Below are 25,968 nucleotides of genomic sequence, written 5' to 3'. Positions count from 1 at the left end.
TTGATCGGGCTTGGCGATTTATTTAACATGGGGCCAAACCGTCAATGGTTCACACTGAGCAGCTATGAGGATGGGAAAGGAGGGCACATTAGTTATTCTGTGTCACGTGACAGTGCCCGCCACAAGCATCCCAAGGGAGGAAAGATTTCTTTCTGCTTAGGTGTGGGAGGGCTCACTCCATCTCAGCAGGGCAGCATGTCGAAGCAGTTCGGTTTACATTCTGGCAACACAGGCAACAGAGAGCAGAGAAGAACCAGGGCTGGCCTCACAGTGACCCACTTCCCAGGTGGGTCCCACCTGCTACAGGCTCCACAGTCTCCCCAAAACAGTGCCCCTAGATGGGGACAAGCATTCAACACATGAGCAAGCGGGATAACAATTTAAAGCGTACTAGAAAGAGGTACAAGACCATAAAGGTGAGCAGTCCTAGGCTTGCGATGAGGGGCATGAAAACGGATGCCAACTTTATGGAGTCTAGACTCTCAGATCTCTCGTCTGAGAGAGCAAGGTCTGTGTTCAGAGAACATGGTACGAAAAGCAAGTTTGGAAGGCTTCAGACAAATTACCCAATCTGCCTGTGCCTCTAGTATTGTGATAGAGTAACCCTGTGGTTCTTAGGGGTGCTATGGGAATGAGGAAATGTAGGTGTCCTCCAGGCACTCAACAGATGCTCAATAAACACTTCAGATAACACTAATGATGAGTGTTATCATCATTAAATATGAGTGCGAGTTTTGCTCCTCACAGGCCCTCTCCATGGGGACTGTGATCATCTCCATTGACCAGCATGGGGAGTGAAGTTCACCCACTAAAAAGTGGCAGAGCCAGGTTCAACCCACAGTCCATACTCCTAACCACCTCACCACACCTGCTGCCTCTGGGACCTTGAACTTGAACTTGAGAAAGGGACAGAGAGGGGCAGGAGCAGTGGGCAGATGTGAGCAGTTTTATTTGGAAGTATGCCTCCATGACTTGCTGGTAGTCTGGGCAGGGGAGAGGGCAGATAACCTTTGGGGGCAGATGACCTTTGTCTAAATTGTTTAGTTTCTTTCCCAGCCCTGGTCACAGGGTCCTTGAGGCTGAGGCACAGAACCATAGTTTCAAGTATTAATACCCCAGACAGCCTCTACGGTCTGGGCCCTGTGAGAATGCCAACCACACCTTATCTTGTACCAGCTTCTGGTTGGCAGGCCTGGGCTGTATCCCCAGGACCTCTCACAGAGGCTGGAGTCACCCTCAGGCCCGCTGTAGCCGGGCCCTAGTAGACACAGCATCAGAAGAACAGGAGTCATCAGAAGCTAATTTTCTGGTGCCGGATCCAGTTTATCTTCCTGAGAGGCAGAAGCCAGGATGGGAGTCTCATCCCCACCATTGAGGGACTTCTGTTCGCTGCTGTTGCCTGAAAGGGTTCTGCTGCCTTGGGAACCCCAGCGGGTCAGGCGCTTTAGAGAGGAGTCCCGGCGGGCAAGTGGAGGGGGCTGGAAGCCGGTGAAGGAGCTGCTGGTGGTCGGACGCTTATCTGGCAGAGGGAAGAGAGGTAGGAAGGAGGAAAGTGAGCTGCAAGGGAGAAGTGAAGGTCTTGCCTTAGCCCTGGGAGAGGGAGACCTTTGACCTTCAGTTCCGCCTCCGTGGCCCAGCAGACCTGGAAGTCTCCCTTTGTCCATCCCAAGGCAGGGAAGCCTCACCTCCTGGCTCAATCGGATGCATGAGCCTGTTCATCTGGACATTCCAGTGTTTCACGTTGGTGCTGGCCTGGCGCAACTTCCTCTGGGCAGCCTGGGGAACAGGTGGTGGGAATGGGTCAGAACTGCCATCCATGGTGGCGGGTCAGGGTCAGAGCCCCTGAGACTCTGACTGCAGCAGCTCATCATCTCCCTGGGAAACTCATGTGAGGCTGACCATGATGGTGCATGCCTGGGATACATACTTGGGATATAGAGAAAGGGGGAGGTCATGGCCCGGGCTACATAATGAGTTAGAGGCCAGCATGGGCTACATGAGATCCTGCCTCAAAAAAGGTGGGGGAAGGGAGCTGGAGAGATGTCTCAGTGGTTAAGAGCACTTGCTGCTCTTGCAGAGGACCCAGGCTTGGTTCCCAGAACCCACGTGGCAGCTCACACCACCTGTGACTCCAGGTCCACGGGATCCAATGCCTTCTTCTAGCCTCCAAGGACACTTGCATGCATGTTGTGCACATACACATCACATAAAATCAACAAATCTTTAAAAAAACAAAGCCCACGCATGTCCACAAAAAGTCAGGGTTTGCCTCCAACTTGAGGGGGCTCGTGTCCTCCCAAAGGTTCAACAGTCATCATTTTCATCGATGGAGGTGCTAAGACATGCTGAGTGCATTTACGACTTTATCTAACTTCCTGAGCAGAAGTTAACACAGTCACATTTGAAACAGGTTAAATGACCAGCCCAGGGACATACACTGAGTACCAAAGCACTGTATAACAAGGACCTTGTAGGAGAGTCTCTGCACCAGCACTCAGGGCCCTAAGCAGGGGTGGGCTGGGTGGGCAGATCCACGCCTTCCCGTGTTGCCCATTTCTGTGTTGTAGGTGGCCATGAGCTAGGGTGCTAGTGGCTAAACCTGGGTCCCCTGAAGGGGACCAAGTGTTCTTAACCACTGGCCTGTCTCCAGTCTCCACACTGTTTTTGCCATGACTGTGTCAGCCAGAAAAATTAAATAAGAGCACCTTTAAGATTTATTTTTATTATTTTAAATTACGTATATCATGTCCGGGTGTGTGCGCATGAGTGCAGGTGCCCACAGAGCCAGAGAATTGGAGCTCACTGGAGCTGGAGTCACAGGTGGTTGGAAGCCTGCTGATAGGTGTGATGGGAATTGAACTTGGGTCTTCTGGAAGAGCAGCACGTGCTCTCAACCAATGAGCCATCACTTCAGCCCCAATAAAAGCTTTTTAGACTTTATATGTAGCTCTGGCCGGCCTGAACTCACTCTAGACCAGGCCGGCCTAGAACTCAACAGGGATACACTTGCCTCTGTCTCCTGAGTGCTGGGATTAAAGGCCTGTGCCACCACACCCAGAAAAAAAGCTTTAGAAAATGTATCTATTTAATTTCCTTTCACCAGACAAGGTCCGTGAACTTATCCTTCCTTGAATGTTGAGATCACAGCCACAATGCCTGATACAAACAATGCTGGGGAATGCACTGAGGGCTTTGTGCATGTTAGACATGCATGCTACCAACTGAGCCACATCCCCAGGTCCTAAAAGACATCATTGGGCTGGAGAGATGGCATGGTAGTGAAGAGCACTGGTTGCTTTTAGAGGACCAGGATTGGACACCCACATGGTGGCTCACAACTGTCTGTAGCTCCAGTCCCAGGGGATCCAACACTACCACCTTCTGGTCTCTGTGGGCACTGCCCTCAAGTGGTACACAGGCATACATGCACACAAAGCATCCATACACATAAAAATTAATAAAAAATTTAAAAAGACATTTAAAAAACAAACAAACAAACAAACCTAGAACCCTTATCTATAGAGATCCAAGCTCCAGGGAGTGTGTACAAATCTAGGGCTTAGAAGAGTAGGAGGAGGGAATTCTGCCCAGGTTAATTATATTATTGGCAAATACAGGTGTGTTCTGCATTTACATACTAAGTACCATGTATTAGCTTGTTTCATTGTGGTAACCAGAGCTATCTGTTTCCTTTCCCAGGTGAGAGACTTCAGACTCAGAGACGTTAAGCAACCTGTAGGCGGTAACACCGTCAGCTGATGATAATGTGCGTTTGAAGAAAGGTAGCTTGGCTCTGGGGCAGGCTCAATGACACGCTGGCTCCCCCAGCTTCTCCCGGTTCCCGCGGGGTGTCTCACCTCCACGTCCTCGTCCGCCCTCTGCCGGTTCTGCCGCACCTCCTCCAGCTGCTGCTGGGCTTGCTGCAGGGAACGGCTCTGCAGCGCCATCTCCTGCTGCAGCTCCTGCTTCTCCTGCTGCGCTCGCTCGATGTAGCGCTCTTGCTCCTCCTTCAGATGCATCAGCTGTTTTAGCTTCTCCTCCTCCTCCTCTAGCAACCTGCCGGAGAGCACAGGGACCTCTCAGAGCGAGAAGCGGAGGGAGGTCCGCTCAGACCCTGGCGGGAAAGGGACCCGGGTCCTCGTGCCTACCTGGTCTGGGCGAGGCGCACGGCCTCCTCATCCCGCCTAGCTTTCACCTCCAGTTGCAGGGCTTCCTGCAGCCGCTCCTGCATCTCCTCCAGCTCCGCGATGCGCTGCCGTTGCCGGGCTGCCTCTTCCTTCTTCAACTCCATCTCGGCCTGCATAGAGGCCCGGGCCTGTGGGGAGCGCAGAGCCGGTCAGTGGGACACCGGAGGAGGCAGACAGGCTACTTACTGCCTTTCCCAGGCTCTGCCTGGCTGTGTATGGAGGGTCTTTAGTTGGGGTTTCCTGATCTGACCTGTCCAAGAGCCTGATACCTCAAATTATTCTTTCCTTGCACTGGCCTTAGAAATAATAATTAGACGTTTGCTGGGGCTGTAGCTCAGCAGTAGAGGGACTTGCCTAGTATGCCCACGGCCCTGTGTTTGCAATCCAGCACCTCACACAAAACAACACCAATTGTAATTACATGTAATTAAACACCATAATGTTATATTACAATAAAACAACATATTAAATTAAGGTAATCCCTTCCTAGCTCCTACCCTAACAATTATAATATCATTATGGTGGGTACCAGGGACTGCAGTTATAACAACCAAAAGCTATTGAACTCTTTTTTTTTTTTTTTGGTTTTTGGAGACAGGGTTTCTCTGTGTAGCTTTGTGCCTTTCCTGGATCTCGCTCTGTAGACCAGGCTGGCCTCGAACTCACAAAGATCCTCCTGGCTCTGCCTCCCAAGTGCTGGGATTAAAGGCGTACGCAACCACCGCCCAGTCTCTCTCTCTCTTTTTATTAAAAGTTTTTATTCATGTGGATGGGTGTTTTAGCTGCATAGATGTCTGTGCACGATGTGGGGACAGTGCCCACAGAGGCCAGAAGAGGGGGTGGGATCTGCTGGCTGGTTCTGAGCTGCCACGTGGGTGCTGGGAGCCCAAGCTGGGTCCTCTGAAAATTTTGTATAATATAATTTTAAGCTGTGTTACTTTGTTCAGGTTGCATTTGTTTAACTCTGTGAAGCTGTGTTACTGTGCCTGTCTAAAACACCTGATGGGCTAATAAAGATCTGAAGAGCCAATAGCAAGGCAGGAGAAAGGATAGGCGGGGCTGGCAGGCAGAGAAACTGTATAGGAGAAATCTGGGAGGAAAAAGGAGCAAGAGGAGGAGGAGCGCTCTTGGGGCCAGCCACCCAGCCACCCAGCCACCCAGCCACCCAGCCACCCAGCCACCCAGCCACCCAGCCACCCAGCCACCCAGCCGCGGAGTAAGAGTGAAAGTAAGGTTTACAGACATAAGGAAAGGTAAAAGCCCAGAGGCAAAAGATAGACTAGGTAATTTAAGAAAAGCTGGCTAGAAACAAGTCAAGCTAAGGCTGGGCGGTGGTGGCGCACGCCTTTAATCCCAGCACTCGGGAGGCAGAGCCAGGCGGATCTCTGTGAGTTCGAGGCCAGCCTGGGCTACCAAGTGAGTTCCAGGAGAGGCGCAAAGCTACACAGAGAAACCCTGTCTCGAAAAACCAAAAAAAAAAAAAAAAAAAAAAAGAATAAGCCTCCAAGCCGGGCGGTGGTGGCGCACGCCTTTAATCCCAGCACTCGGGAGGCAGAGCCAGGCGGATCTCTGTGAGTTCGAGGCCAGCCTGGTCTCCAAAGCGAGTTCCAGGAAAGGCGCAAAGCTACACAGAGAAACCCTGTCTCGAAAAACCAAAAAAAAAAAAAAAAAAAAAAAAAAAAAAAAAAGAATAAGCCTCCATGTGTGATTTATTTGAGAGCTGGGTGGTGGCCCCCAAAAGAACAAAACCAACCAACAACATGAAAAAGCAGCCAGTGTTCTTAACTGCGGGGCCATCACTCCAGCCACAGGAGGTTCAGGCTGGCCTCAAACTCTCTAAATAGCAAGGATGACCTCAAACTCTTGACCTTCCTGCCTCCACCCCTTCAGTGCTGAGATTACAGGCCGTGAGACACCCGGCCTGCTTCATTGAACTCCTTACGAGTATTTCTTCACCGAATCCTCATCCTAGCTCCGTGAACAGCGTTCTAGTTACTGATACAGAGAGACTCAGTGCGTGCTGGACTGGGCTCATACAGCTCTTAAGGTGGAGGTGTAATGGGCACACACGCCACCGCGTGCCTGTGGGGGTCAGAGGACGACTTTGTGGAGCCGGTTCCCTCTGCCTATCTTTAGCGGATTCCAGGAATAGAATTCAGGACGCTAGGTTTGTGCGGGAAGTGCCTTTACCCTCTGAACCAGCTCGATGGCCTAGAACTGAGTTTTCTCAAATTATAAATTCAATTGTTTCTGCACGTCTACTCTGCCCTCCGCATGCGTCCTACCTACAAATCCCAGTTTATAGTCCCCAAACTGGTTTTGTTAAAATGTAGTTCAAGTCCAGATTGACTTCGTTCCAAACTATTTGCAATCAACAAGTCTTAAGCAGCTTTTTCAGCCCAAATCCTGCCCCCAGAAAAGGTTTCTGAACTAGGTCCCATTCTACAACAGGGGTTTGCCCTAGGCTCTACCCCCTATTACAGCCCCACCCCACCACCCATTAGGCCACGCCCACAATATCCTCCACCCTACGGGCTCCACCCTTCGGCGAGGCCCCGCCCACAGCATCCTCCAGCCCTGGTCCTCTTCCTGTCACGCTTCCGTCATGACCCCGCCCCACCCTCTCACCGGACACGGTCCCCAAATTCTCCCGCCCAGAGGCTCCGCCCTCTGCCTGAGCCCTGCCCCGGTCCTCCCTGCCCCGCCCTCTGGACAGCCTCACCTGCTCCGCCTCCCGCAGCTGGCCCTCCAGAGCCTGCTGCAGCTCCCGGTGCTGGCTGCGGCGGCGCTCCTCCTCCTCCTGCAGCAGCCGCTCGGCCTGCCGTTGCGCCTCCTGCAGCAGCTCCAGCTCCTGCAGCTTCCTCTCCTTCTCCTCCTGCAGCTGCTGCAGCCGCAGCAGCTCCTCCTCCTTGGCTGCCCGGCGCCGCTCGCGCTGCTCCCGCTGCTCCCGCCGCTTCTGCTTCAGGTCCTTGTGCAGCGACGTCTTCCCCTCCGCCTGCAGCCGGATGGCGGTCTGGATGGCTGTGGGCCGAGTGGGACGGAGTCAGCCGATGCCTAGGCCACCACGGCCAAGGGCCTCCAAGGGTCACTCGGATGAAGTGACCGGAGGTCCAGCAAGACCCAGGCAGGCACTCACCGGCCGTCCACTCCTGGCGCTGGCGTGTGTCGGAGGCGCTCATCTCGTACGTGCGGCTAGCCGTCTTCACACAAAACATGCAGCGCTTTCCTTCGCGGTCCGGAAGCACCTAGGAGTGGGGTTAAAGGCCCAGGTCAGATGACTTCACTGAGATGGGGGCCACATCTGCCACAGCAGTGCCCCAGCTCCAGCCCCCTCCTCCTCCTGGCTGACCGTCCCCACCCTGCCAGGAGAATGCACGGTCTGGGGTGGAGGGTTAGTTATTGGGGTGCCTGTGTGCCCACAGTTCTGGTGTTTGTTCTTTGAAGGCTAGCCAGCGCCGTTTTCATCGTGGTATCTCTCCACAAGGTGTAGTAACATGCTTGAACATGTGCCTGGGTCCTCACCACTACAACTGCTGATTTCCACTTAGTCTCTTGAGTGACGCTTGTTCTTCATGGTCTGGGGATTCTGGTGTTACAGGGGTGTGTCTGGCGTTTTTGCCTCCGCTAAATGTATGTTCTATGGGAAAATAACAGCTGTCTGAAGTAGTGTTTTCTTTCTTTTTTTGTTTTTGTTTTTTGAGACAGCGTCTCACTATGTAGTCTTAGTTGTCCTGTAACTCACTATGTAGACCAGGCTGGAACTTGAACTCACGTAGCTCCTCTGTTTCCCAAGAGCTGGGACTGAAGGTGTGAATGAACTACAATGTGCCCAGCTCTGCACTGGTGGGTTTTTTGTTGTTTTTTTTTTTAACATTTTTATGACTTATTTATCTTTATTTCTGCATGTGTGAGGGTTTCAGATCCCCAAGAACTGGAGTTACAGTTGTGAGCTGCCATGTGGGTGCTGGGAACTGAACTCAGGTCCTCTGGAAGAGCAGTCAGTGCTCTTACCCACTGTGCCATTTCTTCAGCCCCTGCACTGATGTTTTCTATATAACATTTATCTATATATTCCTGTCAGGCATCACTTCATACAGAAAGAAACTGGCTCTGAGATGTTTGGAGGCTTGTCCAACACCTGTTTCCTTATGCAACAAAAATGGATAAAGGCTTGGGTAACTGATTATTTTTTTCTTGAGATAAGGTTTTGATACGCAGCCCAGGCTGGCCTCTACCTCCGGTCTTCCCTGCCTCAGTCTCCTGAATCCTGAGAGCCCTTAATAAATCTTTAATATAAAAACAACAAGCAAAGATATAGAGAAACTGTAATACTTAGGTCCCACAGCTGAGTGTATCAGATGATACAATTGTTGAAAAAAAATTGGCATTTCCTCAAAAGTTAGAATGATCATATATGGTCCAGTGAGTCTATTCCTATATAAATATTTACCAAAGAGAAATGAAAACATATCCAGTAGAAATGTGTCCAGTGCCAGGGGACTGGGCCAATGGTTCAGCAGTTAAGAGTGCTTGCTTACTGCTCATGCAGAGGATCTGGGTTCGGTTCCCAGCACTCACACACCTGCTCAAAACTGACTCTTCTTGCCTCCTCAGGTTCTTGAACACATGTGGTGCATATACACACACTCAGGTACACATACACATAAATGAAAAGTAAATATTTCAAAACCTAGTGCCAGATGTGAGTTCCTTTTGGAGTTGTTGGCCCATGAGGTCCCATAGATTCCCAAACATTACAGGCTGTGGGAGTTGTGCGTCAGAACTTGACGGTAAGGCCCTAGTGCCGAAGGCGCCAATTGCTTGAGTCTCAGAGCACGGCAAAACCAAGCTGGTGTGAGTTGAGCTTGGAAGCTTTAGCTCTGCTGCCTGGCTTTCAGAGTGCTAGGAGGTACATGACTCTGGAGAAAAGTCATCATCTGTCATGCTCGGCTGTGAGCTCTCCAGGCTACAACAATGACTGGCCTGGAAAGATATGACCACTGGTGCAACAGTGTCCTGAACATCGTGGGAGCGACCAGTCACTTCCTGATTAGAGCCAAGTCCCACTTCACAGGACAAACCCCACACTTGACACCATTATTTAGCTACCTATGGCTCCACAGGTCATGGGCCCTAGAGGAGAACCCACTGGTTTTTTGTTTTGTTTTGTTTTGTTTGTTTTGGGGTGTGTGTGTGTGTGTGTGTGTGTGTGTGTGTGTGTGTGTGTGTGTGTGTTTGAGACAGGGTTTCTCTGTGTAGCTTTGGAGCTTTTCCTGGAACTCACTCTGTAGCCCAGGCTGGCCTCGAACTCACAGAGATCCGCCTGCCTCTGCCTCCCCGAGGGCTGGGATTAAAGGCGTGCACCCCACCGCCTGACTTGAGGAGGACCCACTATGATTATGCTGCTGAATGGACCGAGTATTAAACTAACTCCCAATGAGTCATCCCTATCCCCACAGACCAGGGCATCTCTCATCCCTCATCTGAGAAGCTTCTCTTCACAGTAGATGGTGATAAACACATTGAACCATAACTGGCTGAGGGAGGGATTGCACAATGCTCAGCCCTCAGGGGATCAGTACATACTGCAAACTCTCTCCCGAGGTTCAGAGATCATTTTGGAGGAGAGTGGAAAGACTGTAAGGGCCCGAGGCAGCTGATGACAACAAGGAAACACAGCAGGGCAGCTGAACTCACAGCCATTTCAACACCAGGGCCAAAACCTGTGCAAGCCCAAGCCAGACCAAATCCCACGAGGGGAGTTGGGCACCTTGTCCCACCCCAAGCAGTGGTGTCAACGGTAATTATTAGTTGCTAGGAGAGGAAGAGTCAGTTTTCTCTGAGAGTGTAGCCCTTGGTAAGTCAACCGTTCTCCAGAATCCAAGAATATTTGGACAGCACAAATTATCTTGAAAGATTAAAAAAAAAAAAAAAAGATACAAAGTTGGGTGAGTAGGGAAAGGGGAGGGGTGAACTGAAGAAGGGTTGGGGGATGGGAGGTAAATATGATTGAGACAAGTTGTGTGACATTCTCAACTACAAAAGGACCTCAATTCAATCCCTAGAACCCATGTAGGAAGCTAGGTGTGATGTCATCAAAGCTGGGCATGATGGTACATGCTTTTCTACTAGCACTGAGGAGGTGGAGACAGGCAGATACCAGAGCTTGATGGCTACCAGCCTACCCTACATAGCAAGATCCCAGCCAGTGAGAGACTCGGCCTCAGAAACAAACAAACAAAATGGGGTGGGAGCGCTGGGTGGTAGCTCAGTCAAGTGCTCGTTGTGTAAGCATGAGTTCTAGTCCAGCACTAGGTTAAAAAGCCAGGCATGATGACGCAAGCTATAATCCCAGTGCTCGGAGGCAGAGGGAGGAGAGTCCTGGGTCTCTCTGGCCCACCAGCCTAGCTGAGCCAGTGAACCCCAGGTTTCAGTGTGAAAGACTCTGTTGTGGAATATTACTTTATGTAAAGATGTGTTACATTTGTTTATATTGTGGAATATTACTTTAACTACGGAATGATGTGTTACATTTGTTTATGTTGCATTTGTTTAACAATGTAAAGATGAGTTGCTTTGCCTAAGGCACCTGATTGATCTAACAAAAAGCTGAACGGCCAATAGCTAGGTAGGAGAGGGATAGGTGGGGTTGGCAGGCAGGAGAATTAAGAGGAGGAATCTGGGCTTGAAAGGAGAGAACGAGGGAGAAAGAGAGGAAGACGCCTAGGGCCAGCCAGGCAGCCACCAGCCAGACACAGAAGAAGCAGGAAAGTAGGACACACAGAAGGAAAGAAAGGTAAAAAGTCTGAGGTAAAACATAGAAGAAGAGAAACAGGTTAAATTAAGCTATAAGAGCTAGTGGGACAAGCATTAGATAAGGCTGAACACTCATAATAATAAGAAGTCTCCATGTCTTTATTTGGGAGCTGATTGGTGGACCAGAGAAAGCATACTATAAGACTCTATCTCAAAAAATAAGGTAAATGCTCCTGAAGAAATTCTATCAAAGGATGACTTCTAGCCTCCATATACATATGCACATGTGTGTGAAACACACATACACACACACACACACACACACACACACACACACACAAACCAAGGTAGATGGCTCCTGAGGAATGACACCCTAGTTTAAACTTCGGTGTCCATATATGTGTGCATGTACACCTACAAACAAATGTGCACACGCACCCACAGGAGCATACACACACACACACACACACACACACACACACACACACACACACACGATCCTGGTATGTGAGAAGTAGAAAAAGCAAAAGAATTAGGAATTCAAGGTCAGTCTTGACTATATAAATAAGTTCAAGGCCATACTAGACTACAAGAATCCCTGTCTCAAAGGAAAAAGAACTGGAAAGATTTGCTGTGCGGTGTAGATATGAGTCATGTCCTCTGAAATCTCTCTTGAAGTTTAATAATCCACCAGTGACTTCCGTGTCTGGTTGGTGGTTTCAGTCTTTTTAAAGTGCTGACACCGGGCTGGTATGGTGGAACACCTGCCTATCATGCTAGAGACTCTGGCTTTGACCACTTACACGACAAAATGGAAAAAAGAAAAGTGCTGACGTGGAGGAGAACGGCTTCAAGGCCGCCAGGTGTGTGTGTCCTAACCTAGGCGGGACCATCACAGCGAGGGAACTATCACAGCGAGCTTCTTCTTTCCTCCACCCTTGCTCCTGACCCCTTGTCTGCACACTGTGCCCTCACCTCCACACAGCAGTGAGCATCCAGTGGGATGGTGCCTCTTTTCTCCTTGCATTCTTCACTCCCAAAGTAGCAGAGGCAGCTAGGCTGCAGCTGGAACCAGCGCTCTGCCCAGTTCCTCCTCAGGTGCCCTCGCTTCCACAGATAGCCCTGCGGCCAGAGGCAAGTCAGAGAGGACTCCTAGGTCTCCATCACCCCTCCTGATGGTTCTTTAAGTCTCCATCACCTCCTTCTAATGGTCCTCTAGATCTCCATCACCCCTTCCTGACAGTCCTCTAGGTCTCCATCACCCCTCCTGATGGTCCTCTAGGTCTCCATCACTTCCTTCTAATGGTCCTCTAGATCTCCATCACCCCTTCCTGACAGTCCTCTAGGTCTCCATCACCCCTCCTGATGGTCCTCTAGGTCTCCATCACTTCCTTCTAATGGTCCTCTAGATCTCCATCACCCCTTCCTGACAGTCCTCTAGGTCTCCATCACTCCCTCCTGATGGGCCTTTAGGTCTCCATCACCTCCTTCTAATGGTCCTCTAGTTCTCCATCATCCCTTCCTAATGGCCCTCTAGTTCTCCATCACCTCCTCCCAATGGTCCTTTAGGTCTCCATCACCTCCTTCTAATGGTCCTCTAGATCTCCATCACTTCCTTCTAATAGTCCTCTAGTTCTCCATCACCCCCTCCTAATGGCCCTCTAGTTCTCCATCACCCCCTCCTAATGGCCCTCTAGTTCTCCATCACCTCCTCCCAATGGTCCTCTAGGTCTCCATCACCCACTCCCAATGGTCCTCTAGGTCTCCATCACCCTTTCCCGACGATTCTCTCAGGCTGACCTGTTTCAGGACATCTTGGATGAGCTCCTGGTAGACTTCTTGGATGGCCATGCTGAGGGAGTCCCGACCCACACCCCGCAGGCAGCGGCCGGAATTGAAGAGCTCTAGGAACTGCCAGACGCTGAGTCCCCCAGAGGTCTGGGCGGCTTGAGTCTCCTGCGCCAGCAGCTCCTCCAGCTCGCCCAGGCCCATCTCCAAACTCATGCTGCCCAGGAGCTTCTTCAGCAGATACTCAACCTGGAAGGGAGGGGGAGCCAGGTGATGTCAGCAGCACCTCCAGAGGAACCTGGACCAAGGACAGGGACAAGGGCACGGGAAGGCCACGCACAGGTGGAAACCAGGGGACAGATACGAGAGGGAACCCTAGAACCCTAACCACACCCCAAACAGCCTCCCTCATCCCCCATGCTATACTGTTTATGCTTTCTGCCATAAAATAAAAGTAGGGTCATTCTCCCAGCCCTTGAGAGGCAGAGGGAGGTGGATCTCTGTCAGTTCAAGGCCAGCCTGGTCTACAGAGTGAATTCCAGGACAGCTAGAGGGAGCTACACAGAGAAACCCTGCCTCAAAAAATCAAAACCAAAACCAAAAAAAAAAAAAAAAACCCTCCTACCCAACGCCCTCAACTTTGCATATGACAAAAACCAAGGACCAATATAGAAAATGACTAACATACTCCAGGTAAGTGGGAGGCAGCCAGCACTCCGTTCGGCATTCTGGTCCCAAAGCCAATCCCCAGCCCTTGAGATGCTTCCCTTGTGGGAGAGCAATGGAACTGGGACTGGAGATAAGCAGGGCAGGGACAGGAAATCCATGGCAGAGGAACAGGAAGTGGTGGTTGGGGTACATCCTGCTGCAGTCTGTTCTCACAGCAGAGAGAGCCTTCCTACTCTCTGAGGGGCCACCTTGCCCCAATTGGCAGAGACCTGATTAGAGTGTCCACATTGGCCCCAGCAGTCTTAAGAGACTCTCTTTAGGGATGTCACCCTGGGGACTACTGGGTCTCCAGCGGCAGTTGAGTAGGAAGCATTAGTTCAGATCTCAGTTCCCCCAGAACTAAGAAGGCAGTGCCCAGACTCTCTCAGCCTCTTCCCTCAGCATGTCCTATATCTTTGGAGTCTGTCTGCCTCTCCAGTTAATAAGAAAAAGAAAAAGAAAGACGGGAAAAAAAACCCTCTAAGGCCAAGGCCAGACTTGGTTGTCCACTTTGTGTAACCAGAGAGTTACTTCCTGTCTGCGAAAGCGCTCCCCTTTCCCTTAACAAAGTACCTCCCTAGATTGCGACTGCACCTAAGAATCCGTTGTTTGATCTGAATGCTCTCATTTAAAATGCTCATCAGTGTGTTGGGCATTTATACTGACACAGAACATAAACATCGGTGGTTCGTTTTCTTCTTTAGAGAACCCTGATGGAAATGTAGTCTTGCTTCTCCTAGAAGAAGGCACGGGTGATGTGATGTGGACACTTCTCAGCATCCAGAGACAGCCTGGGGAGGCTAAAACGGCATGGGGCGACAGTGAAGACAGGGGGCGTGGGAAGGCACAAAGACAACTTCTATCCTCCATGGCTTTGCCAGGGGCTTGGCCCTGAGTGACTCAATCTCTGGATCTGAGGTCACCCTTACCTCATCAGGAACCATGATCAGTGGGTACTTGTCCTCAGACAGGAAGTTGAAGAGGCACCAGAGACGGAAGGCATCCTGATTGGAGAGTAGGCTGTTTCCATTGCTGTCTGCGCGATAGTTCTTCTTGGCCGTCAGCGTCCAGCACAGCTCATCAAAGTGCTCTTTAACGAAAGCCCCCTCCTCCACCTGCCACGAGGCCTGTAGTCAGCCAGCTGCCTCATCCCCGCTCCAGCCTGGCTCCCCACTCCCGCCAAGCCCAAGACCGAACTCCAGCTGGTTCAGGCACTTCACCGATATCTCCCACTTTCTCCCCCTAATTTCCCTGGTAACAGTGAAACCTAGTTTCTCAGCCAAGGGAGAGAGGAGGGGAACCCCAGGGGACAGGACAGCCAAGGAGAATCTGCAAAGACAGTGATGAGCAGGGTGGGGGTTGGGGTGGGCTTTGGCAGCGGGCGATAGTGGACCGGTGACTGAGGTGGGGAACGGAGATGAGGAGCAGGGATGGGCAGCGGATGGGCAGCGTGGAGAGAGTGGAAGAGCAGAGAGTTAGGGTCCTGGGGCAGGGGCACTCCCCACAAGCTAGGCCCCACCTTGTCTAAGATGTACTTGTTGAGGTAGGGCATGTAGCCTTGGCTGGACACGGGGCCATCGTCATCATCCCGGAAGTGCTCCTCCAGGGCCACGGGGTCATGGGGGATGTGCAGGACCGTGTACAGGTTGTGGGACAGCACCTTGGACAGAGTGACAGTTTGCTTTCCCGCACCCAGTCAGGCCTGGACCATTGATTCCATTTTGCCTGGTCACCGGTCTCCACCCTGCGTTGGCTGAGTTCTCTTTGGGCACTATCCAGTCTGACACCCAAGAGCTTACTCAGCACTTTCCATCATTCACAGCACCCCCACAGCGACTACCCATGTCCCCAGCGACAGATGAAGAAATACTGAGGTCCTACTCCACTGGCAGAGCTGGGATTCAGATCCGGGAGATGGCGACTTTTCCCATTCTTTTATTACTAGTTGGTGGCTTCTTTCTATAAATCAGGACTCGGGATCCTGGTCTCTCAGAAAGTGAATGAATGGGAACTTGGGATTCCAAGCGTGTGTGGCAAGATCCTAAAGCCCAGGTGCTCCCCACAAATGCTAGGCTATCTGCAGGGAGGGGGGTGGACATTCCAGGGCAGAACCCTTGACTTGACCATTTCTAATCAAAGGCTCGGTATTCAGGCTGCCATGGGCATCCAGGTGAGTCTGATCTGGGGAGGGCCCCTCTGAACAGGGGAGGGAGGTGGAGGGCGTTTCAAAGAATGAGAAATGGCCCCAGCACTCGGGAGGCAGAGCCAGGCGGATCTCTGTGAGTTCGAGGCCAGCCTGGACTACCAAGTGAGTTCCAGGAAAGGCGCAAAGCTACACAGAGAAACCCTGTCTCGAAAAACAAAAACAAAAACAAAAACAAAAAAAAAAAAGAATGAGAAATGGCTCATGAGATGGAGAAATAAGAGCAATGGTAGCGGCCGGGGCGGCAGTGGACACGCCTTTAATCCCAGCACTCGGGAGGCCGAGCCAGGCGGATCTCTGTTCGAGGCCAGCCTGGTCTACAGAGTGAGTGAGTTCCAGGACAGGCACCAAAGCTACACAGAGAAACCCTGTCTCAAAAGAACAAAAAAAAAAAAAAAAAAAAAGAGCGATGGTAGCCATGTGGCCAGGATGGTGTGTGTGGGGTGGGCTTTAGCTGGACAGATTTAGGATACTAAAACACGACAGTGAAGTTTGAACAAGAAGATTGGGTAAAATGAAGAGAAGGGGAAAAGTGGCTTTGGGGAAACTCTGTTACATTGCTTAATCACAGACCCCACTTACTGGGTGGAGCATAATTCGGCACGATTTTAATCCCTACATTCAGGAGGCAGAGGCAGGTGAATCTCTGCGAGTTCCAGGCCATCCTGGTCTACAGCGAGAGATCCAGGTCAGCCATAGATACACAGAGAGACCCTGTCTCAAAGGGGAGAAAGCCACTGCTATTAACCTGCCACTCCCTGTGTACCTGTCACTGTAGAAAGAGATTTAAAATGTCTTCTTACATTTATTCGGTATGTGTGGCCAGGGCAGTGCTTAAGTCATGGTGGACTTAAGTCACATGGAGGTCAGAGGACAACTGTAAGGGTCCAGTTCGTTCCTTCCACCATGTGGGAGATGTCGTCAGACTTGCCAGTAAATACCTTTACCCACTGGGTCAGCTCTTCAGCCCAAATTACTTTTTTAATGAAAAGAAAAAGAATTTAAATGCACCACGAGCATGGTGCACATACACGTAATCTTAGCAAATAAGTAGGGGTAGGAGGTTCAGGAGTTAGAGGCTAGCCTGGGCTACATGAGACCAAATAAATAAAATATTTACGTGTATTTGTGTGTGCGTGCCCCCAGCCTTGCAGGTGCTGGGTAAGGATTCTACCAGTGAGCCACTCTCCCAGCCTCATTTCTGGAATCCTGGCTGTGAGAGCTAGTAAGTATCCTTCCCCTTAAACCATGATTTCATCCCTGTCACTGACATCTGGCTAATGATCTACGGTCCACTCTATGGGTGCCATTGGCTCAAGGTCCAGCACTTAAATGTCCAGTGACTGCCTCAAGAAGACAGTGATGGACAACCACTAAAGTGACAGTGTCTGCCTGAGAGTCTTACTTATCCCGTCTGCCATGCCTCTTCTCAAAGAGCCTCCTAAGAGGCTTCCTGCAAAGCCCCAGGCAAATGGCTACTCTCCGGTGAGGAAGAGACCTTCACTTCCAGCCTGTAGGGTCTTGGATAAACCCTTTCACAATCTGAGCCTTGGTTTTGTTTTCAATCAAATGGGCTGTCGCTGCTGGGGGCTACAAGGTGTCAGATGACTCAGAGCCTGCTCAGGTCTGCACACAGTGAATGTGAGCGTCTGTCCAGCGTGGAAGGCGTGGCTTTTTATCTATTTGCCAAAGAAGAAAAAGACAGTAAAAGCAAATACTGAGGAGACTGGAAAAATGGGGGCTTTACTAACCCACTACCAGCTGGCCGCTGGTGGGGCACTCCTTTACCCCCAGCACTTGGGAAGCAGAGGCAGGCAGATCTCTGTGAGTTCGAAGCCAGCCTGGTCTACAGAGTGAGTTCCAGGACAACCAGGACTGTTTGTTACACAGAAACCCTGTTTCAAACACCAAAAAAACAAAAACAAAACCAAAAAAACCTACCACCAGGGTGTGAATTAGTCATCTACAGATGTCTCATGTAGCCAAGGCTGGTCTTGAACTCACTGTGTAGTAACCAAAGATAACCTTGAACTCATGATCCTGATGTCTCTACATCCCAATGCTGGGAATACAGCTGAGCACTGCCGTAACACGTAAATTAGTCATCTTTGTGGTGTTCAAGAATCAACTTAAAATTGGTTGTGGGCTAGAGAGACGGCACCATCATTAGAGCATTTGCTGCTCTTCAGAGGACCTGAGCTCAGTTCACGGCATCCACACAACTGCCTGTAATTCAGGAGGTCTGACATCCTCTTCTGGCCTCTGAGGGTGCCCACACTCATGAATACACACACACACACACACACACACACACACACACACACACACACACACACGACCACCACCACCACCACCACCAAAGTTTTGATCTTTTAAACTGGATGTGACCTTTAACTCAGCATTTTTCTTTTTCGTTTTATATTTTCTTTTCATTTTATGAAGATTTCCTCTACCTTAACTATGTGATGTGCGTATGCCTATGTGTGTGTGCATTTGCTCATAAGTGTGGGTGCTCTCGGAGACCAGAGGAGGACGTCAGGTACCCTGGAGCTGGAGTTACAGGCTGTGAGCCATCTGACATGGGTGCTGGGAGTCGACCTTAGGTCTTCTGCAGGAGCAATGTGAGTTCTTAACTGCTGAGTCGTCTCTAGGTCTTTTTTTTTTTTTTTTTTTTTAATTTTTTGAGACAAGGTTTCTCTGTGTCCTGGCTGTCCTGGAACTCACTTTGTAGTCCAGGCTGGCTTCGAACTCACAGAGATCCACCTGCCTCTGCTTCCCAAATGCTGGGATTAAAGGTGTGTGCCACCACCACCCGACCGGTTTATTTATTTATGTATGTGTGTGTGGTGGAGTACACGTCTCACAGTTCTCAGGTGTCACTTAGACACTCAACACAGACCTGGGGAGGACATCAGCTGAACTCTGGGGAAAGGGTTTTCCTTAGGCATTCTTGTCCTTAAGGAATGGGTGACACCCAGAAACACACAAACAGGGACAGCATAACACTATTTCACAGAGCAACTTAATAACTGGGCAGAGTAATGACAGTGCTTAATGGTACACCGTGTTTTTAAATCTCTGTTATTTTAACAGTGTCTGTGTGGAGCTCAGAGGGCGACTTATGGGGAATCAGGTCTCCCCTTCCAAAGGTGGGTGCCAGGAATCCAACTCGAGATACCAGGCTTGGCAGCAGGTGCCTTTACCTGCTGAGTCACCCCAACAGGCTATCAGTGTGTTGAAGTCTGGAACATACATTGCCTTTATGACAAAACATTGGAGGGACCATTTGAGACAGGGTCCCATTCTGTAGCCCAGGCTGGCCTTCCAATCCTTCTACCTCCGTTTCCTGGTGCTGGAATTCCAGGTCGACACCATCTTGCCTGTTTTTGGAACTGGAGTTACAGGAGTTGTTAGCCACCATGTGGGTCCTCTACAAGAGCAGCCAGTGCTCTTAACCACTGGGCCATCTCCTATCTAGCCCATTCCTGTTTTGTTTTTTTGAGACAGAGTCTCAGGTATTCTTGGGCTGTCCTCAAACTCATTCTGTATGACCTTGAACTCCTGATCATCCTGCCTCTCCTACCGAAGTACCAAGATTACATGCGCTCTCTACCATGCCCAGTTTGGGCAGTGCTGGAGACCCAACCCAGGGCCCCATGCACGCTAGGCAAACCCTCTGTCGGTTAAGCTGCATCTGCAGGCCTGCTGCCTTCCTTGGGGCATTCACCTGCATCCACCTGCCCAGCAGGGGTCCCTCATCTCTGCCTTTTGTGACTGAATCTGCAGAGCCCAGTGCTGGGGCTGTCAGGTGTCAGGGTGTGGTGGTACTCAGGGTTTCAGACACTTAGGGCCCTCCACACAGAGAGGCTGACCTCAGACTGCTAGACTTTCCTGGGGTGAGGGGTGGGGTGAGGGGCGGGATCAGGCAAGACAGGAAGTGGCAGGGGTGGGGCAGTGATGAACAGGAGCTCACTGCAGATCTCAATCAGCCCTGGGCCAGGAGGAAGGGACACTTATCCTCCACTCACAGGTGAGGAAATGGAGGCTCAGGAGGAAGTGTCTAGCTCCGAGGCCCCCTCTGGGTCTCTGCTAGAGCAGGTAAAACTGAAAGGCCTGCCCCGCCCTGACCTCCTGACTCAGAGTTTCCAGGGGTGGGGTCTAGATGTCTGTATTTTCCGTAGGTTGACATCTGGACTCCCTCAGCCCCTGACCTCGGGGTGGGCAGCCCTGGGCATAGAAGGTTCTGTGTATTCCCTCTTCCCTCTGTAGGGATGGGGTGGAGCTCTTCTCCTGGGGACCCAGGTCCAGGGAGAGGTTGGCAGTCATGTCTACACTGACCCCAAGAAATCCAAAGAGCTGTTTCTGCAGAGCCCCAACTCTCGGACCCCTGTCTGGTAGAGGTCAGAGGTGCACACACGGCAGGAGCCCGTAAAATCACCAGGCAGTGACCCCACAAAGCAGGAGTAATCTGACTCCTACACAGACTATTCTTTTTTTTTTTTTTGACTCCTTTTCCTTTTTATTTGTTTTGTTTTGCTTTTTGAGATAAGAACTCGCATTGTAGCCCAGGCTGACCTCAAATTCTCAGCAACCCTCTTTCCTCGGCCCTTTAGTGCTGGGGTCACAGGTGTGACCTCTGTGTAGGCTCCAAGTCATCTTTTTAAAAGGATGCACAGCCAGGCATGGTGGCACACACCGTTAGTCCCAGCACTTGGAGGAGGCAAAGGCAGAAGGATCTCTGTGGATCTGAGGCCAACCTGGGCTATACCGAATGCTGGGATTAAACTATAGTGAGGCCCAGCAGATAAGGGTGCTTGCCCTGACCTGACAACCTGAGCTCAGTGCCTGGGACCCAGCTGGTGGAAGGGGACCCCAACTTCCCAAGCTGTCCTCTGGCTCTACATGCACACTGTGGTCCCCACAATACAGACAAAGATTTAAATAAATAAATAGCTAAGTAAGAGTATTCATAGAAGAAATCATGTCCCCCCCCACCCCACACACACCAGCCTTCTATTCTCCAGGGGAAACAAAACAAAGCCACTCTCCATCCTTGGGGCTTGTTGGCTTCTTGGTTTATTTATTTGTATATTTATTTTATTTTTATTGTTTTATTTTTGAGACTCTCTGGAGTTTCCTGCTTCCCTGTGCTGGGATCACAGGCGCGGACCCATCCAGCCCCTTGGGCTTTTCTCTTCCCTCCTCAGCCCCAGTGGGACGTCCCCAGGCTAGCCAAGGCGACTATGCACACTTCAGGAGAGAAGAGCGACTCACAGACACAGCCAGACCAGGGCTGGTACAGCCGCCCACCTGCCTCCCACAGAGACCACAAAGGCTAGGAGCCCCTTAGTGTGCCCAGCTAACCCCAGGACCTTCCCGAGTCCCCGTGTTTACAGAAGACAGGGTGTACCGCGCTGGTGATTTCTGTCGCTCCGCTTCTTCCTCTGCCTCCCGACCACTTCTCCATTTCCTCGGCCTCTGTCCCCACCTCCAGTACTATCACGACTTCCTCCCACTCTAGTGTCGCTGCTGTGGGCCTGGGGGAGACCCTCTCCTCCTATGCAGGGACCCTGCCTTTTCTGCCTCACCTCCACGTGGCCCAAGACTTTCTGTGTTAGTTTGAGAGTGGACAAGTTTTCTGTCGGGCAGGTGTGACATTCACTGTTAATCCTGTGGGGCCAGAGATGTCACTGCAAGTGGGCTCGAGCTGAGCTGTGAGGTACACAGTTCAGGCATGCATATTCTCAGACTCTTCCCCAGAAATGCTCAACCTGTGGGTGTTGGAGGTGGGAATGGGGCCAGTCAGAAGCTAAGACAGAGGGGCTCTAGTCGGGAGACTTTCCTGGAAGAGACCACCAGAAAATGGAACTACTCGAGGGCTGGACCCTCTGCATATAAGGCACAGAGAGAGCCCAGAGAGGTGTCAAAGGTCACAGATGGAACATACTATCTTGGGAGCAAGAAGCCATGTGGTGGGGTGCTAACGTGACAGGATGGAACGAAGGTGGGTGGGCACAGTTTCGACAGGACTGGTGTTCTGGGTGATCTAGTTTCCTTTCATGGATAGAACTCAACTGGATGAGCTGGGCTTACACAGGATGGAAGGAATAATCTGCCTCCCTCGGGGACCAGAGGTGGCACTGGACTCTCCTTCCCCGGGGAAGTACAGCATTAGTCTTAGATGCTCACAAATCCAGCTAAGGGACAGATGAGGACAGAATTGGAGCGTCTAAGTTCATAGGGCCCAACCTCAGCAATGTCAAGGTTGAGATGGAGGAGGGCATGCCTATTCTGTCCCGTTTGCCTCCCAGGTTTCCTGTCTTGGTGGTCAGCAGTGGAGGTTGTAAACACACCCGTGTTTTGAGGGGAAAGCGAGACAGAGAGACAGCCTAGCCTCGTGGTGGCCCACAGCCTCGTGTACCACACTAGATGAAGTATTTACAGAGTGAACGGACCCCTAGGCAGGGTCTGAGGGTTGAGCCGCTCACTCTGACGCTTTCCCCAGCACGCCACAGCCCCAGGGGCAGAGGCCTTTGCTTCTCCCCCAGGAAGAAGATGCCTACCCAGGAAGAAGAGAGCTGGTTCCTCTCCTCAGAACTGTCCAGACCAGACAGTTCTACGATGACAGGGGTGGTCACTGATGGGCTTTCCTGGGCCTGGCTTCCCTCCACTCTCAGCCTAAAGTCTCAAGGCATAAGGCAAATTTCCCAACCTGCTGTGTTCCTGGGCTGGTAGGTGGAGCCGGACGGTGCTCTGTGTAGCAACACCGTGGAGACTTTGGCCATGACCCCTTAGCTGGCCCACATTACTGTTTCACTCTCCAGCTTGCTTTGCAAATGGAGGAGGCACTCAGCTCCAAAGGAAGTGACTGGCGAGCACTAACTGTCTTTCCTCAAAGCCCTGAGGGAACCACAAGGAGGAGCAGGGTACGTGCCCAAGCTTGACTCTGGAGAGCCCACAAGAAGCCTGGGAAGGGGGCAGGCTACTGAGTCTCAGAACCCCATGGTGCCACCTCTACCGTCCAGTCAGAGTGCTTGGTTCTGGACAGTGGCTCTGGTGACACATGCCTGGGACCTCTGGGAAGCAGTCACTGAGCTACATTGGCTCTGTTACCTACCCCGGGCCAGCACTCCACCAGGGGCCAGGGCTGCTGGATGGCAAGGTGCCTGCCAAGCAGCAAAGGCTTCCTTCCATGTCTGACTCTCGACAGGGCGGATGGGAACTGGTGTAGCCAGTGAGCCTCCCCTAAGCCCCAAGGACGCCCCTCACCTTGAGTTGGGACTTGGAGACCTTGCCGCTCTTCTCCACGTCCAGTGCGGTGAAGGCGTACCAGATGGACTTGAGCAGCTCCTTGCGCAGGGCCATGGCTGAGGCGCCCGCCCCGGCCCAGGGGCGGCTCTGACACCAAGATCCGGTTTCAGGAAATGCAAACGGCTGCAGACCGCAGAGAGGCCCTGGTGCAGAGCGGAGCGAGAGCTCCACCTGCCTGCTCGCGCTGGCTTCCAGCGCTGGCTTGTTGCTCTGGCCCTGCTCTGCTGTCCCACTCCCTCAGGGGACCAGGACGAACCTTCCCAGAGTTACAGCTCTCCTTTGCCTGGTCTGGCCCCTTTACAAGCTCCCCTGCCCCAGAACCTTCCCAGGGTCCCAGTGGTAGCTCAAGGAGAGAAAGCAAGCCGCCCCGACTTGGAGGTAGACAGGGTCAGGAGTCAAGATTATCAAGTGGGAGAGCTCGGACGAGTTAACCCCGAGAGTCTACTCCTAGTAAGAGGCCAAGTGCCCACCTCACAGAGCTGTGTAGACTGGGTATAAAGGGCACAGCAGACTTGCGACAGGGCTTTCCTTTTAGGGCCACCTAGCAGGATCTCAATGAGGAGTTCTAGCCAAGCAGACGAAACCCACCTGGAGGGAGAAGGGAAGCAGCCCCTCACCTGGGCTGCTGCTTCCCTCCCCTGGGCCTTGGCTCTAAAGGTGACTCAGAACACTGCCCGCTCTGCACCCAGTGGCCGTGAAGAACTAGAGGCTGTGTGTGGAGCGTGTGGGGCAACCTTGACAGTGGGCTCACCTCGGAGGTCCTGGCAGGGGTGGGACCCCTTCCCTAATGCCTCCACCTCTTCAGATGCAGTGCCCACTCAGATTGAGGGGCACCCATATCGTGGTGGCCACCAGATTTCAATGAAGCCTCGTTGAGGCTGATTCTGGGACATCCCACTCCCAGGGGAGCATGCCCAGCCTCTCTACCTCCACAGGACTCGTGCCCAGAGTAAATGGGAAGCAGGATATGGAGACACACACCATAGCTACTCACTTACGAGTTCTGAAACTTAGGGATAAGTTTGGGGCCACCCAGGCTATGAAGCACAATTTTGTCTCAAAAACAAACTAACAAGAGACCCCAAAACAACAAAGAGCAAATGTGAGCCTTCTAGGTACCCCAGGAGAGGATGCACTTGGTCTTTGGTGTTCTGCATCCATTCTCAGTAAGGGTCTGGGGGCCCATTAGAGGATCATGGTAGAGAGAGGAAGAGGCACCCCCAATTCCTACAACATTCCCACACAGCTGTTGTCAGGCCAACAGCTGCTCTCCATGAGGTCCCTCCGATATCTGTCCTGTGTGGCTGCTCTGCATTATGACTCTTTAGTGGGGCCACCCTGCGCCTTTGGAATCCCACAGCCTGGGCTTAGGTGTTCTATCCCCCTAACTGGGTGACAGAGTTAGGATGTCAGCACGACAGCAGTGAGGTGTTAGAACCTCAGCAAGCCTGGGAAGGTCCCTCACCTGGGGCTTTGTGTGGCAGTGGCTGGGAAGGGAAGGACTCAGGCTCCATTCAATGACAGAAAGACAGGAGACCTGAATTCGTCCAGTCCAAGCATGGTGAGACCCAAGATTCAGACCCAGCCCGGGGACCACGGCCACTCTAGTCCTGTCTGCCGTGGATGTGGGCAGAAACCCCTAGCAGCTCCTCAGGGCTCATCTCTCCCGGGGCCTTCCTCCTGCCTGAACCCATGGAGAAGGCTGCACAGAGTTGTGCTGGCTAGGGAAGTGGACTGGAACCCAGTGGGCCCTGCCACCAGCACCCAGCCCTGAAACAATGGAAGAACCCAGGGGGAAACTTGCAACTTTTATTAAATACTCATTCACCCGTTTGCCGCCACCACCCAGAGCAGGAAAAAAAATAATTATCAAAATAGAATTAAAAAACTAAACCACAAAACAAATTAAACCCAATCCCAGCAGTACAGGCCATTCTCTGTCTCTCTGCCACAGACAGAGTAAAGGGCCACTGGGGAGCCACGGCCTGGGAACCTACTCCAGCCACAGGCCCCTGAGGAATTAATTCTGACTGTGGTGGCAGGAAGTTCCTGGTGCCAAGTGGCTAGGCATCTTGACCACCCTACCCCCAGGAGGTGGTTATTGCTGGGAGGCGCTGGGCTGAAGAACTGTCTACCTTTCCCCTGGTGGTAGACCAGTCAGGGTGGAGGCCAGTCCTCATCCACCTAGTCCCCATCTCTCTGAGAAAGGAGTGGACAGAAGCGAGTATTCCCCCACTGGAGGAATGCAGGTGTCCAGGGCAGCCTGGTGACCACGCTGGTTGTCCTCGGCCCCCACTGCCCACTGCCTGACACCCATCCTGGGTGTGGCCCACAGCCCTGTCCACCAGAGGTCATTTTCCTGCCGCCTTCTCACCCCAGAGGCCTATGTGGCCATCTTCTGGGGGTCAGCCACAGCCAGGGCTCCGAGGCAGGGCCACCTGTGAGCTGGCACCTTCTCCGGCACTGTGTGGGGGCCGGTCGTCTGTGGCTCAGCAGCCGCTCTCCGCCACTGTGGTCTCCAGGGTCACAGCCCCTTGCTGCATGGCAGCGGTGGCCACACTGATGGCCTCCTCTAGGGTCTGCTGCTCCTCCAGCTGTGAAGAGGTGCAGCAGGAAGTTCAGTGTGAGACCCTCCCTTCCAGACCCCAACAGAGGCCTGGGTGACTGTCTAATCTTTCTTATTATGGCCCTAATATAGGAAGAGTCCTGCGAGGCATGGCCTGGGCAGACCACAGGCTGCCTCAGGGTCAGAGACACCAGGCAGTTCATAAAAGAGTGATTGGCTGGGTGATGGCGCACGCCTTTAATTCCAGCACTCGGGAGACAGAGACAGGCGGATCTCTGAGTTCAAGGCCAGCCTGGTCTACAGAGTGAGTTCTAGGATAGCCAGGGCGGTTACATAGAGAAACCCTGTCTGGAAAAACCAAACCAAACCAAACCAAACCAAACAAGAGTAACTGGTTAGGAAGGTCCTGGAGGGAGTGTACTCCAGCCTCTGATCTCCTAGGTGAAGAG

The 25,968-nt window shown here is 51.9% G+C and overlaps 2 protein-coding genes across 6 annotated transcripts in view; both read right to left on the bottom strand.

Moving 5' to 3' along the window:
• On the bottom strand, positions 1 to 24,635 carry Def6 (DEF6 guanine nucleotide exchange factor). Of its 2 annotated transcripts, XM_052744392.1 has the most exons (11): positions 22,912 to 24,635; positions 14,959 to 15,099; positions 14,369 to 14,554; positions 12,744 to 12,980; positions 11,919 to 12,065; positions 7,324 to 7,432; positions 6,910 to 7,208; positions 4,149 to 4,315; positions 3,858 to 4,056; positions 1,686 to 1,776; positions 1 to 1,519 (listed from the first exon to the last, which is right to left on the bottom strand). In XM_052744392.1, exons 1-11 carry the CDS (start codon positions 23,005 to 23,007, stop codon positions 1,299 to 1,301), a joined length of 1,893 nt encoding a protein of 630 aa, XP_052600352.1. In that variant the 5' UTR covers positions 23,008 to 24,635; the 3' UTR covers positions 1 to 1,298. The 2 variants fall into 2 exon arrangements, with proteins under 2 accessions (XP_052600352.1, XP_052600353.1); XM_052744393.1 differs by lacking the exon at positions 14,959 to 15,099.
• Positions 24,636 to 24,748: 113 nt separating this feature from the next.
• Positions 24,749 to 25,968, bottom strand: part of Znf76 (zinc finger protein 76) — a 29,069-nt gene continuing 27,849 nt past the window's right edge. For all 4 annotated transcript variants that reach the window (XM_052744394.1, XM_052744395.1, XM_052744397.1 and 1 more), the window contains exon 14: positions 24,749 to 25,547. In XM_052744394.1, the coding sequence (XP_052600354.1) occupies positions 25,443 to 25,547 (105 nt within the window). In that variant the 3' untranslated portion in view covers positions 24,749 to 25,442. The remainder of the gene's footprint in view (positions 25,548 to 25,968) is intronic.

This window comes from Peromyscus californicus, unplaced genomic scaffold, assembly GCF_007827085.1.
Source record: "Peromyscus californicus insignis strain IS unplaced genomic scaffold, ASM782708v3 Scaffold_19__1_contigs__length_69161282, whole genome shotgun sequence".
NCBI lineage: Eukaryota > Metazoa > Chordata > Mammalia > Rodentia > Cricetidae > Peromyscus > Peromyscus californicus.
The sequence above is the reverse complement of the archived record's forward strand: the minus strand, read 5'-3'. Positions and strand labels throughout refer to the sequence as shown.

What these genes read in the sequence shown, in the direction of transcription:
- Def6 (XM_052744392.1), bottom strand. Translation starts at nt 23,007, where the DNA reads ATGGCCCTGCGCAAGGAGCTGCTCAAGTCCATCTGGTACGCCTTCACC. An exon ending in ACAAGTACATCTTAGACAAG is followed by an intron (nt 14,555 to 14,958) that starts GTGGGGCCTAGC and finishes GCCTCGTGGCAG; the next exon opens with GTGGAGGAGGGGGCTTTCGT. An exon ending in TGATCATGGTTCCTGATGAG is followed by an intron (nt 12,981 to 14,368) that starts GTAAGGGTGACC and finishes CCTCCCTTCCAG; the next exon opens with GTTGAGTATCTGCTGAAGAA.